Here is a 13837-nt window from a genome sequence, read left to right as displayed (position 1 = left end):
AGGTTAAGGCGGGGCAGGCAGCCTTACATAGAAGAGTATGTAATGTATTTAGCTGGAGTTTCTTGGCGAGTTTGCTCACTATTGCTCTAACTGGTTACATCTGATATCACTGGATGTCACAAGGGAATTTCTTTTAAAAGTCTGCTGGTTCAGGGAGGCCTCAACGCGTCTTTTGCAGGAGTCAAAGCCAGAGTTAGTTACTGAAAGCCAGAAACGTCTGGGAGTCCACTTTCTTGGCAAGGAACAAGTTCCCAGCTCTGCTGTATCTGGGACAAATGAGACTACTTCCAGTGTGGCAGGAGGTTTGAAATCCCTTCCTGGGAGAGCGGTGGGAAGGAGAGTCCTTCCGATCTAGCTGGTCTGGGACCCTTTTCGCCTGTCCTTTCACTCGGCATAATCAGCCCTGCTCGGCTGCCACACTCAGGCCCAGCCGGCTCCTCGGCCGAAGGGGGCGGCCGGGGCGGCTTTGTCCGGAGGGTGGCCACCCCGCCTGGAGTTCGGACAGGAACTTTCTCCCGCCGCTCCGGGAGTGACCGTCCTCCCGCGGGGCCCCCACAGCTCCCGCCCGAGGCCGGGGTCGGGCCCCAGGGCGGTGGGCGGGGCGGCCGGGCGCGCGCCCCTCCTCCCGGAGCCGCGAGCGGGCGGCTGGGCGCGGGGAGAGGAGGAGGCCGGGCGGCGGCGGCGGGCGGGGCCGCCGCGGGCCCGGGCCGGGCCGGGCGGGAGGCGGCGGCCACCGAGGGGCGGCGGCGCTCCGGCCGAGCTGCAGAGCGCGCTGCGACCCGCGCTGCCGTGAGCCCGCGGCTCCCCGGAGGCCGAGCGCGGCTGCAGCGGACAAAGGAGCATGCCGGCGCCGAGGAGGGCCCGTCCTCCGGCCGCCATGAGGCTCCGGGCGCCGCCGGGCCCGCGCCGCGTCCCCGCCCTCCCGGCCGCCGGCTCGGCCCGCTAGGCGGCCGCTCGGCCCGCAGGCCCGGCCCGCAGCATGGAGCCGCCCGCGCGCCGACGGGGCCGCCGCCGCCGCCGCGCCGCGTCTGCTGCTGCCGCTCGCGCTGCTGGCGCTGCTGGGCGGGGGCCGCGGCGCCGCGGCGCTGCCCCCGGGCTGCAAGCACGACGGGCGGCCCCGCGCGGCCGGCAGGGCGGCGGGCGCCGCCGAGGGCAAGGTGGTGTGCAGCAGTCTGGAGCTCGCGCGGGTCCTGCCCCCGGACACGCTGCCCAACCGCACGGTCACCCTGTAAGTAGCCCTCGCCCCCGGGACGCGCCCGGCGGGGCTTCCTGGTGGCGGCGCCGCCGCTCTGGGGGCAGCTTTGGAGACGGGTCCCGCCGGCAGCCACGCGCCTTTGTATGAAGGAGGCTGCAGGCCAGGGTGCCGGCGGGCGGAGGGCTCTGCCCGGGCGCCTTTCGGGGGCTAGCCCGCGAGGCTGCCTCCGAGCCGCCTTCCGGCTCCGCGACTCTGCAAAGGAAAAGTTTTCGGGTTCCCAGGCGCGGGCCGGGCGAAGCGCTTCGGTCGCCGCGCGTGCCACGTGGGGATTCGAGTAAACATGCAGTTGGCAGAGTTGCAGCCCATTCATCCTGTGCTCGGGCTTCCAGAGCACTGCGCTGGGTTCCGAGCGCCAGTCCTTAGCTCTGTGCACGTTAAGTTACACTCGGATGCTCTTTTGCAACATAAAACAATATCCAAACAACACAGGATTCAGAACGCTCCTCCTGTGTGTGATTCCCCAATCTCCAGAACTATCTTAGTTTTAGTACGATCAAAGAGCACCTTTTAAAATTGAGTTGTTATTAAGGACCAGAAACATTTGAGATGGAGAGTCTTCACTCCCCCGTTTTCGTGTGTAAGAACTCAGGTTGCGAAACAGAGCACTTCGGAATTGAACACTGTGGGGCTGTTATCCTTCCAGCTGGAGGGATTAGTTTTCGGGTTGAGTTGCCACCTGGAAGGGCAAGTTTTTGGTCTGGTAACTTCAGTCAGTGTGCTGAGATTCGCGGGCCAGTTCGCAAGCGTGGTTGTGCGGATTCCAGCCGAACAGTTGGCCACTGTGACTCTTGATTGTATTTTCTGAACCGTGAATTGGTTTGGAAAAGCTTTAAACTGTTACTAATGGATCTTTTATTAAAGTGAAATATGAGTCTCTTGGCTCTTCCCCTATGTTGTTTTGGTTGGTTTTGTAAAAAAAAAAAAAAAAAAAGACCCAAGAACATTATAAAAAACATGAAGTGCTCCAGGGGAGCAGCAGGACCCATGAAAAACTGAAAATATGGTTTTCAATTTAACCCAAATTAAGCAGGGTATTGGGTAAAATAAATAAAATCTCATTACTGACACCTTCATTTCTGTTCCTTTAAATCACGAAAGGTTGAACACTGAAGTGTGTGTGTGTGTGTGTGTGTTTATGGAGGCATGAAAGTGAGTAAAAGTTTTTGTTTTGTTTGACTCCTTTACCAACACTTGAGCATTTGGTAATGGCAGCAGCTGTATTTATTTATTTGTTAGCCAGATTCTTTGAAGTGGAAATTCGGGGTATGGGACCTTAATTACAGCCTTGAGCCAACTGGAGAAAGCGCCCCTGTTGGAGGTCCCCCTTATTGCTCTCAGGAATTAGTCATGGGACATTGGGGTTCTGGATCAATGGCGCTAAAGCTGATTCAAGTTTAGGTCGAGTTTTTCCAAAGCTTCAGCAGTTCCATCTGTATTGATCAACTACTTGTAAATTGTTGATTTTGCTTTACAGACAGGAGAAAAAAAACCAAAACGATAATGTAGAAAAATCACTTTTCAGAATATTAGAAGTTCAACTTTTTTATTGTTTCTCATGAGCTGATGAAAAGATAAATGCCCGTAGAATGTTATTTTAATCCAATATTTTTGCACCTGAAAGTTCTTTAGATGAAATTGAAATTAATAAAATTTACTTGGCAAGAACTCGTAATTTATTTAAGGATCAAGTAAAGCTGACGTTCTGGGTTCTGGATGAAGTTGGTTCCAGATGTATTGGACGGGTGGAGAATCTTCCAGGCCAGCTCCGTCATTTTCTCTAGGGAGTGAATTTGAGGGTCACTGTGAAGAATGACTTGCCCAAGTTCTCGCAGTGAATGAACAGTGTGTGTGTGTGGGGGGGGGGGCGGGGGGCAGGGGTCCATGTCCTGGATTCTCTCCTGTAGCTCTGATGCTTCTTTTCCCTCTTGCCTTCATTTTTCTTCTTCAACCCAGTGTCCGTTGAGCGGTTCCCCTGGGGAGCAAGCAGCATGTTGAGGTTTGGACGGGGTGTTCGTTTCCCAGGGTTGCAGCAAATTACTACCGACGGGTCTGTTCAAACAGATTTCATCCCTCACAGTTCTGGAGGCCAGACGTCTGAGATCGAGGCGTCAGCAGGGCCACGATCCTTCCCAAGGCCCCAGGAGAATCTTGGTTCTTTCAGCTTCTGACCTTCCTTGGATTGTGGTAAATCACCTGCCATCTCTGCTTCTGTCTTCACATGACTGTCTTCCCACTCTGTGTCTCCGATACTCTCCTTTCTCTTATAAGGACGCCAGTTATTGAATTTAGGGTCCACACGAGTCCAGGATGATCTCATCTCAAGATCCGTAACTTAATTACATCTGCAAAGGCTCTATTTCCAAATAAGGTCACTATCAAAGGTACCAGAAGTTAGGACTTGGACATCACTTCTTGGCATACATGACTCAAGTCACTGCAGGATATAAATATAAATGTAGTCTTTCTTTACCAGGTACTTGGGGAGATATTCGGGGAGAAAGATTCATGAATAAGTCCCAGAACATATGGTAAATGCTCTAATATTGGGGTGTGCTTGTAGCAAAAGGAACCCAGAGCTGGGCAACCAAGATCTCTTTGGGGCACAGTTGGAAGGACGGAGGATCCTGATCCAGTTTGAGAAGGATGAGAAAGATAATTGGGAAGGAAATGGTGAGGGGCTGGGAGGTGGGGGACCCCAGCCTGCCTGCCTGCGTGGAATGGGCAGTGTAGTTTGCAGTGCTATGCAGTTGACGTTGCTGGAATGTCAGTGGCCCATGTCCATCCTCTGCACAGAGTGGTCAGAGGGGAGGCGCTAGGGGCCAGTGGAGAACAGGCAGGCTCCCTGGTTTGAGATTTAGTCAGAGGGGAGGCGCTAGGGGCCAGTGGAGAACAGGCAGGCTCCCTGGTTTGAGATTTAGTCAGAGGGGAGGCGCTAGGGGCCAGTGGAGAACAGGCAGGCTCTCTGGTTTGAGATTTAGTCTTATAGGTATGGCCAGTTGCTTTCAGTTGAAAATGGATGGGGTTGAGAGGATGGCAAGGATAGAACTTATTTTAATAATGAAAAATAAGGCCTTTCCTCCATAGCGGATGAAGGGGACTTAAACATAGCCTAAAGCTCAGACTCTTCAATTGTGAACAACGCTCGTTTCCACATTTATAGAGAGTTGGAGCAGAAATTCTTGGCATGACCACACATGTTCTCTGTATCTCATGTAGCCTTTTGGATTAAGGGATTAAACTGCGTTTATTATTTTTGCATACACCTTGAATAAAATCTTTGCCCCACTGAATGCTTTTGTTAGGAATATGGTAAATAATTTAAATTTTCACGTTGTATGTGGCATGCTGCTCAGTATAAGTTTTAAAAATTCTGAGGACTTGAGTGATAGGGCATTTTGCAGATTTAGCCCTTGCTTTTCCAGATGTTAGTGTTTTCCTCATGATGTTACATGGTGATTGTAGACAAAGGTGTTTTTTGTTTTATTCTTTTTTAAATTTATTTATGATTGATCATGTAACTCAGGGACAAAAGCCAGATTTTTTTTTTTTTTTCTCAGACTGCTTAACAGACTAAAATAGTACGTGAGTTTTGGTTTTACTTTGTGAAACTCATGTTTGTTTGCTATGAGAGAACTGGCCGTTGGAGAACCCCAGACGCCCCAGAAAGCCGTGCTTGTGTTGTTCGGAAACTTAACTTCCTTGGGGAGAATGGACTTGCCCCAGAGAAGAAGGCATTTAGGGAACAATTACAGAGTGTCTGTCATTAAGTCGTAAATCCTGCGCTGTGGACTGACTGTTCCGATGCTTTAGGAAGCCTGAGGAGGGGACGGGTGAGGGGGCGGCAGAGGCACCGATGGGTTGTTTTCATGTTTCCGGAGTTAGAACGTGAGCACGGCCCGATTGATCGGAGGGAACCCTGGGCCTGAGTTGTGGGAAGCAGGCGATCCGGAGTGGAGTGCAGCCACGCCTGGTGCCTGGCCCTGCACGATTGGGAAGGTTTCCGGGACCAGTGGTCAGCCGCGGTATTTCAAACCCGGGTCTGGCTGAGGTCCATCCATCCGGCGGGGGCGAGTGTGCGGCAGGCTGGAGGAGGTGGCCGCGGCAGGCAGGGGCACCCTGGTGCAGGGGACGGGCCTGCGAAGGGGCTGCTGGGGTGGCGGGGAGCACCTGGGGTGGATCTGGTCATAGAAGCCAAGGGGAGTTCAGGTGCGAAGACAGGAATGGGCCCCCCCGTAGAGAGGTGCTGAGATTGAAGAACAGTCAGGACCACGGGGGTTGGCAGCCCCCTGGACCTCCTGGACCCCCTGGACCCCCCAGCGCTCTCCCTGAGCCATAGCTGTGGGCCAGCGGCCATGGAAGGCAGGTGCGGGCACTGTGAAGGGAGAACGCAATGAGGTGGTGATCACAGCGCCCTGATGAGGGCGAAGTCTGGCGTGAAGGGAGGGTTCTTAGGAAGGCATGCGAGTGTCGGAGCAGGTCTGCTCGGGAGAGGAAGTGCGTGATGGGAGGTGAGGTGGGCTGGGAGCTGGTGCGCAGCAGAGGGCTTGGTTCTTGGTGGCAGCAGGGACTTGTCATCGCCACAGGCTAGCAGGGAAGGTGGCGAGCGTGAGCAGAAAGGCAGGAGGGCAGGTAAGGGGCGTGCAGGTGGGGTGCAGGGGGCTTTCCGGCCCCGTGGCCGCTACTTCTCAGCACAGAGCGGGCCGAGGCAGGAGGGCAGGTACCGGGCGTGCAGGTGGGGTGCAGAGGGCTTTCCGGCCCCGTGGCCGCTACTTCTCAGCACAGAGCGGCTGAGGCAGGAGGGCTCTGTACGTGGCGGAAGAGCAGTGGGGTGGTCCTTTGGGGAGGTGGGAAAGGGGGCTGTTGGGATTGCAGACATGTCAACAGGGTGGAGTCATGTCCATTTTCGCTGTGTGATCAGACTCGAAGGGAGGTGGTCTCACAGGTGTTTCTCCCCAGCTACGTTCAGCCTAGAGATGCGCACAGTTTGGATCGGCCAGGTTGCTGCTTTGCCAGGTGAGTACAAGAGACAGGAGCAAGTTCGTGAATACCCCAGCAAGCTACTGGGGCCTGAATTCCCACGGTCAAGGGTAAGGTTTCTACCGTGGAATTCAAGATCTTAAGGTCCGACTACTTATAACGCCAGTGGTCATAGGCCAAGCAGGTTCCCATTGGATGCGGGCAGACAGAAGAACCACGGAGCTGAATGGCGTTAACATCATTCCCGTTGATTAGATTCTCACAAGAGCCGGTGAGTGAACTGGAAACCAACCCTCACGGGCAGGATCGGTGAAACCAGCTGGAGGGCAAGTTCCCACAGCCTTATGTAGGACTGGGAGGCACACACACACACGCGCACGCGCGCACACACACACGTGATTTCTTGCCACATGCTCACGTACTACTCATGCAACGTGCATGCAGCTGGAAAACAAGCGAGCAAGCCTCACCACAGCTGCTTGGCCTCCAGTACCTCTGTAGCCTTATTTCCCAACACAGCACCAAGTGTTTCTTTCCCGCATGTCGAGTGTGGTACCGTTATGTTGTGGGCACAGTGCCGAGTGGTAAGGGTTCAGGGGTGAGAGGACGTGATTCTTTCTCCCAAGGACCAGGCTTGTCCACAGATTCTCTGCTTAACCAGAAGGTGGCTCTTGCTGTCCCCGAGCAGTCTGTGCTTTGTGTCCTGTGTGCCTCAGCGACCTCGGCCGCTCTTACCCGGAGTCCCTGCTTCTGTACATCCTGGGTCCTTCACAGGCCAGCTCAACTGCTGTAAACTGGCTGTCACTATTTCTCTGAACCTGGGCAGGGCTTATCGCAGGGGTCCCCAAACTATGGCCCGCGGGCCGCATGCAGCCCCCTGAGGCGATTTATCCGGCCCCTACCGCACTTCCAGAAGGGGCACCTCTTTCATTGGTGGTCAGTGAGAGGAGCATAGTTCCCATTGAAATACTGGTCAGTTTGTTGATTTAAACTTACTTGTTCTTTATTTTAAATATTGTATTCCCATTTTGTTTTTTTACTTTAAAATAAGATATGTGCAGTGTGCATAGGGATTTGTTCATAGTTTTTTTTATAGTCTGGCCCTCCAACGGTGTGAGGGACAGTGAACTGGCCCCCTCTGTAAAAAGTTTGGGGACCCCTGGCTTATCGTCTGCTCTGGTGTCACCTAGGATGCTGACGCTACTTTCGGAACACCCTTCGGCTCGGAGGGAGGACCGTGAGGCCTGTCCAGGGGGTGCCTGTAGTATGTGTGGGAACGCAATTGATCTTTATCGACCAGAGCAACGCTAAGGAAGGTGAAGCCGTGTGGTGGGGAGTCAGGACAAGTGGGGGCTGGAAGAGGGACGCCAGTTCTAATTTCCACCCCGTTGTGGCAGATGCGAGCATCTGTTCATTTAGTTTAGCTCAGTCAGCGTGTCATAGTTGTAGGAACCCCTCACCCCCAGTTCAAGAAGGGGTATATTCACTCTGTTTACAGTTATATATGACCCCTGTGGTCTTATGTGTCTGGTGAGCACACGTGTAAGACAGTATGTTGGCAGGATGCTCAGAAATATTGCAGAATGTTGGGCAGCTGTAGGCATTTGGCTGATGAGTGTAGGTCTCAAGTTTTTGCAATGCTACGAGCACGTGGTGCCTGACCCCGCCTCGGACTCCTGTTGCTTCTTGCCTGTTCACAGTCCTCCAGCATCGGGAGTATATGAGAGAAGCTGGTGGGTTTGGCAGTAACCCAGAAATCAAAATACCAGGAACAAATGAACACAGCAGCGTTGGGAAATTGTTGCTCCAATCAAGTTACAGTGTCTGTAACTTCTTAGGAGTCTGTAAAGATGGCTTAAAAAAAAAAAAAGCAGGTAACAGCTCTGCAGAGTAACTCAGAATGACACAGGGTGAAGTTTCTTTGATAAGCGTGCTCAGTGACTTCCCGTCCAGCTACTTCTCTGCAGGCAGTCGTTGCAGTGCTGGCTGTCTTCCTGCAGAGGAGTCTGAAAGTCCAGAGAACACAACCAGTTTGTGTGCCAGCATTTTTCTCAAACAGATAAAACTAACGATACAGAGTTCTTTACATTTTAGTCCCTGACGAACTTGGTTTTTGCAAAAATTAGGAAACTGTAGGTGCAAACCTACTCAGTTTTTAATTGTTGTCTGACTCAATTTATTTTAACACTCAATACCATTTTAATGCTTTGTGTATGGTTTAGCTTGCATTTCTGCTCCAGTGCAGACACTTTTAGTCTGAAGAGGGAGTTTTTACAAAAGTAAGCAATGCATCTCCCAAGCAAGCTTTTTATTTTTCCTTTCCATGATGAAACTTTTTAAGAAACGTTGCACGTCTAGTGAGGGGCTCTCCTCCATGTTGGAGATATAATCTGCACCCCACGGGAGGCGCGTGTCTGTCGTGGCCACTTTCAGTATTATGTTGAACCCATTGCCAATATGGAGCTTTTCACCCAGGGAAGCATTTATTGTCCTCTGGGTCCTCCTGTTGAGGGCGTGAAGGGAACAAATGGATGGTTTAAGGGATTGTTACAAAGAGAACCCAGAACAACCCCTCTTCCTGCCCCCAACACCCTGGTCTCATCTCCCTCTTTGTCTGCAAGCTGCAAGCCCAGGTTTGAATTGCGCCTTCCTCATACTTCCTCATACAGCATAGACAATCCAAAGACCAGAATTTACTTTGATACATACTCTTCAACAGTGGCATGCTTGATAATTTGTACCCTACAGTTTTAACTGCTTGCTTTTGCATCCATTGTGCAAACAGTTATCCGTTGCTTACGCCGCCTGTTGTGGACTCAGGTGAGCTGATGTGACTTCTCGTCTCTGGGCGTGACTTTGTGTGTGTGTGTGTGTGTGTGTGCGGGGGGGGGGGTGCTTATTAGACCAACTTTCTCCTAGTCTTTTATGCTAGTATCCCTTCCTGGAACTCTGCCTCTTGCCTTCAAGCTGTACGGTATCTGTCAGGCATCTCTCGGGTTGGACTCGAACATCCGGCTCTTTATGACAAGATTTAGCCTGCATCTTCCTCCACTGTGCCCTCCGCTAAGCCAGCAGGGAGATAGGCGAGTAATTGGTGGGCTTAGAACTTATTAAAGGCACTGGATTTCTTTTTTTTTTTTTTTAATTTTTTTTTTTTTTAGTTTTATTTTATTTATTCATTTTAGAGAGGAGAGAGAAAGGAAGAGAGGGAGACAGAGAGGGAGAGAGGGAGAGAGAAGGTGGGGAGGAGCTGGAAGCATCAACTTCCATATGTGCCTTGACCAGGCAAGCCCAGGGTTTCGAACCGGCGACCTCAGCATTTCCAGGTCGACGCTTTATCCACTGCGCCACCACAGGTCAGGCGGCACTGGATTTCTAACAAGCAGTTGGCAGAACTGGTTTAGGAGTCACCTTGCTAAAGGGACTGGTAGAACTCTTTGTTCAGTGCCCATCCTTGCTCTCCCTGCCTGTCCATCAGCTGGGCCAAGAACTGGCTGCTTGGAAGAGGTGAGGGCATTGAGCCACAAATGAAGCAACGCACAGACAGACAGCAGTGTGGTGACTACCAGAGGGACAGGGACGTGGCAGGAGGTACAGGAGGGCAAACTGGGGATAAATGGTGCCAGAAGGAGTCTTGATTTTGGGCGGTGAACACACAGTACGTATACAGATGTTGTATTAATATTATAGAACAGTACGCTTGAAAACTATATCATGTTATTAACCAGTGTCACCCTGAAAAAGTACAAACAAAGCAAAAGAAAACGCAGAACCCTTTTCCCTGCCTAGTATGTCTTAGACGTCCTGTAGCACACAATCTCATCCTCTGCGGATGGCGGGCAGTTCTTTCCAGGACTTCTCACGTCACGACGTGTGCATAGTAATGATGTTTGTGTGGAGGGTGCTCAGGCCCAGTCCCACGGCCCTGGGCCCCGCATCTCAGCCCAGGGGTCAGGGGAGCAGTTCTCTCCACCTTCCTGTAACCTGGTTGGTGAGTTTGATGTTGAGGTTTTCGGTCTTGCATTGGATTACGTGGGAGCATCAAGAGCTCAGATGCCTGAACCAGGGACCTTATGCTGTATTTTATTGCTTAAGATTGGGGCCTGGCCTTTGGTATTTTTTAGAGCTCTGCAGGGGATTCTGATGTCACCTGGGTTGAGAAGCTGTTGCTTCGTAGCCCAGTGATCTGAAGGGTTAACCGTTGTCACCAGTGGTCATCAGCTGCAACAGAGCAGGTAGAAGAAAGCGCAGAGGAACAAATTGAGGGCAGCTGCCTCGTTTGGGAGGGAGGGGCAGTACCAAGCGGAGCAAAGAAGGATCAAAGTCAAGAGACCTTTTTTTTAGGACAGATAGCTGAGAGCTTTAGCATTGGGCCTCACTCATAGGAGACCAGAAAAACGACTCTTTGTAAAGTGGGGAGTGATGTGCTTGTGCCAGATTTAATATCAACGCATGCTGAACGAATTAACTGAACGGGCCCGACATCATCCAGCAGTTGCCCAAACCAGCATTTGAGGTCCTGATAACTTGGGGAGCGGGCAACGAAGCACACATGGCCCCAGCCTGAGTGCAGTCTGCATGTTTTACTTTAGATTGCAAATTGAGGCTTATTTCCTGGTAAAAGTGCATGAGTAATATGAAATAATAAAGAAGTACGGAGAGCCAATGAGAGGTCCAGTTTTCCAAGGATGTGCTTGCTCTGGGAAGGAATTCTTTTTTTCAGTCTTGATACAAGTTTGATAAATAAAAAGAGCTGCTTTTAATTTGCATTCTGACTGTAAGTAAGAGAGTAATATTTTTGATGTGTCCACGGAAGAGTCATTTATATTTGGCAACCTTCTCTGTAAACTTTGTTTCCAGAAGCCACCCCCCACCCCGGTCCTCTTGAGATGTTTAGAGACAGCTCATCATCCAGCAATATATTTCTTTCATTGTTTTCTTGCTGCTTTGGTGGGGCCTTAAGGAGGCGGGGCTGTGGGCATCCTTGTCGTATTCCTTTTTTTTTTTTTTTTTTAAAGAGACAGAGAGTCAGAGAGAGGGATAGATAGGGACAGACAGACAGGAATGGAGAAATGAGAAGCATCAATCATTAGTTTTTCGTTGCGACACCTTAGTTCATTGATTGCTTTCTCACATGTGCCTTGACCGGGGGACTACAGCAGACCGAGTAACCCCTTGCTCGAACCAGCGACCTTGGGTCCAAGCTGGTAAGCTTTGCTCAAACCAGATGAGCCCACGCTCAAGCTGGTGACCTTGGGGTCTCGAACCTGGGTCCTCTGCATCCCAGTCTGACGCTTTATCCACTGCGCCACCACCTGGTCAGGCCCTTGTCGTATTCTTGACTTGAAGATTGGCAGGCCTGTTGGGCAGATGACACAAGAGATGTCCTCTCTGACAAGGCACAACACGCTTTGCTAGGCTGTGAGTTGGCGTCATCTCGTGTCTCAGGCATCTACTAGTTGCTTTTAGCTCTTTATTGGTCCAGGTGACTGACATTCTTGGTTCTTAGTTTAAATAAAACTTAAAAACGGACATCTGCCTCCCTTTTTTCTTCTGCCCATGTTTTTCCTTCTTCAGTTTACATTATATAATATTTGAATAGTTGTGTGTATTTGAAATGTTTAGTTCTTAAGTAATCGCTATGGGGCGGCGGGGGTGGGGGGTTAGATTTGTGAAATTAGAACATTCCATGGGAAGAAGACTGATGAGTAGTAGTCCATTGTCCGCACAATCTCTGCTTTAGAATTGTTATGACATTGTTGTAGCACATTGGTAGTTCTGCTTTGTAAGTGCGGTTCCCAGCTATTCAGGAATGGTACTTGCAGGCTCGAGTGTCTGCCCAGAGGAGAAGTAAGCAAGCTCCCTACGGAGGATCCCTGGGGTAACCTAAGCTCCCCTGTGCTCCCCTGTCCCGCACTCTCCAGCTCAGAGCACACTGCACAGCCTGTGATTGGGAGTTAAATTCACTCCCTATAGGAACACATTTCTGAAGTGGGAAACAAGGTTCCGAAGATGTGACTCGGCCCCATCTAGCATGTCAGTTTTGTGGAGGTCAGAGCCTTTGTGTGCTCCGAGCTGCAACTGTAGCACCTAGGACAGTGATGGGCATTTACACCAACAGACACTTCTGTGCTGGCCTCCTACTGTGGCCAGCTGGACAGCAGGTTGTAAATTGTGTTGGATGACACTTGGGTTTCAACCCTCCTTCGATTTAATAGAAGGACACTTAGACGGGCCTAAGAGGTGTAACAGGAGAACAGATTTTTTTAAATAACAGTTGTTCAACTTTTCTTTCTTTAAGCCTGTTTGAATCCAAGTCTAATTAAATTGATTCGCTTCCCATCACGATAAGACTTAAAAGCATTCTTTGTTTTTATTGTGCAATTCTCCCCAACGCTTTCTCCCGTGAAAGAAGCAGGAAGAGATGGATGGGTGGTGGATTCGGTCTCCAGGACCGTGATTGAGACGGATGTGCTTTCTGTTGGATTCATCTGCTTTTTTAACCTGCCTTTTGTTTGTTTGTTTGTTTGCTTGCTTGCTCTAAACAAGATCAAGCATTTACAACTCTCCCTTTATGGCCAGAACTCCAGGGCTAGGCTGACTCTCAGTCCCTGAGATCCTCTCCTGCCTCGTGTCTGCTTGTATTACTGCAGCTGTCACCCTGTTTGAAGTTATTTATTTACGGGCTTTGCTCTCTTGCCAGATTGTGAACTCTTGAGGGCGATATCTGTGTCCTCAGCGTATAGTACACAAACGCTCAGGAAGTCTTTGTTTAAAGAAGTCCCATTAGCCCCTCCCCCTTTTTTCTTTCCCTCCTCAGATAGGACTGGGGTAAGAATCTTGCATTAATCTTAACGTGCCATGATTTATCTGTCCTGGACAAAGTATCTAGTCTGAGACTCTTCCAAGCTGGATACTCAACCCACAAGGTCTAGGCTTAAACTCCCCCTCTTCATTTGATGGTGAAAAGTGTCTGTCTTTTATTTTTCCCATTTTCTTGATCCAGTTTCCTCCTACTTCTTGAGAAATTACCACTTACCTTTCCAACATTTTAAACTTTTCCCCTCATCTATGATGTTTTTCCTCAGCATACAGAGCTGTGTCCTGTTTTTCCTCTGCTCTCCCCCAAATTCTTCCTGTTAGCACCACATTGGAGTGGCCACCCCCATCCTTTATGATTAAACTTCCGGAAGAGTAGCTTGAATTCATGGTCTTCATTCCTTTACGTCTCTCTCGTTTCAGTTCTAGCCCATCGCTGCCCAGTGTCTGCCGGCCCTAGATCCAGACACCTTTCATTCACCACCACCTGTGACCTCTCCTGGACCTTTACGTCTCTTTCGTTTCAGTTCTAGCCCATCGGTGCCCAGTGTCTGCCGGCCCTAGATCCAGACACCTTTCATTCACCACCACCTGTGACCTCTCCTGGGCCTTTATGTCTCTCTTGTTTCAGTTCTAGCCCATCGCTGCCCAGTGTCTGCCGGCCCTAGATCCAGACACCTTTCATTCACCACTACCTGTGACCTCTCCTGGACCTTTACGTCTCTCTCGTTTCAGTTCTAGCCCATCGCCGCCCAGTGTCTGCCGGCCCTAGATCCAGACACCTTT

At 50.8% G+C, this 13837-nt stretch overlaps 1 protein-coding gene across 1 annotated transcript in view; it reads left to right on the top strand.

The window, feature by feature from the left end:
• Positions 1–844: 844 nt before the first annotated feature.
• Positions 845–13837, top strand: part of ADGRA3 (adhesion G protein-coupled receptor A3) — a 114680-nt gene continuing 101687 nt past the window's right edge. Inside the window, 2 exon segments of the mRNA XM_066384744.1 lie at positions 845–1015; positions 1017–1228. Coding sequence (XP_066240841.1) covers positions 980–1015; positions 1017–1228 — 248 coding nt within the window. The 5' untranslated portion in view covers positions 845–979.

The sequence above is a fragment of the Saccopteryx leptura genome, chromosome 5, assembly GCF_036850995.1.
Source record: "Saccopteryx leptura isolate mSacLep1 chromosome 5, mSacLep1_pri_phased_curated, whole genome shotgun sequence".
In the NCBI taxonomy this organism is placed as follows: Eukaryota; Metazoa; Chordata; class Mammalia; order Chiroptera; family Emballonuridae; genus Saccopteryx; species Saccopteryx leptura.
Note: the sequence above shows the minus strand (reverse complement) of the source record. Positions and strands in the feature narration are given on the sequence as shown.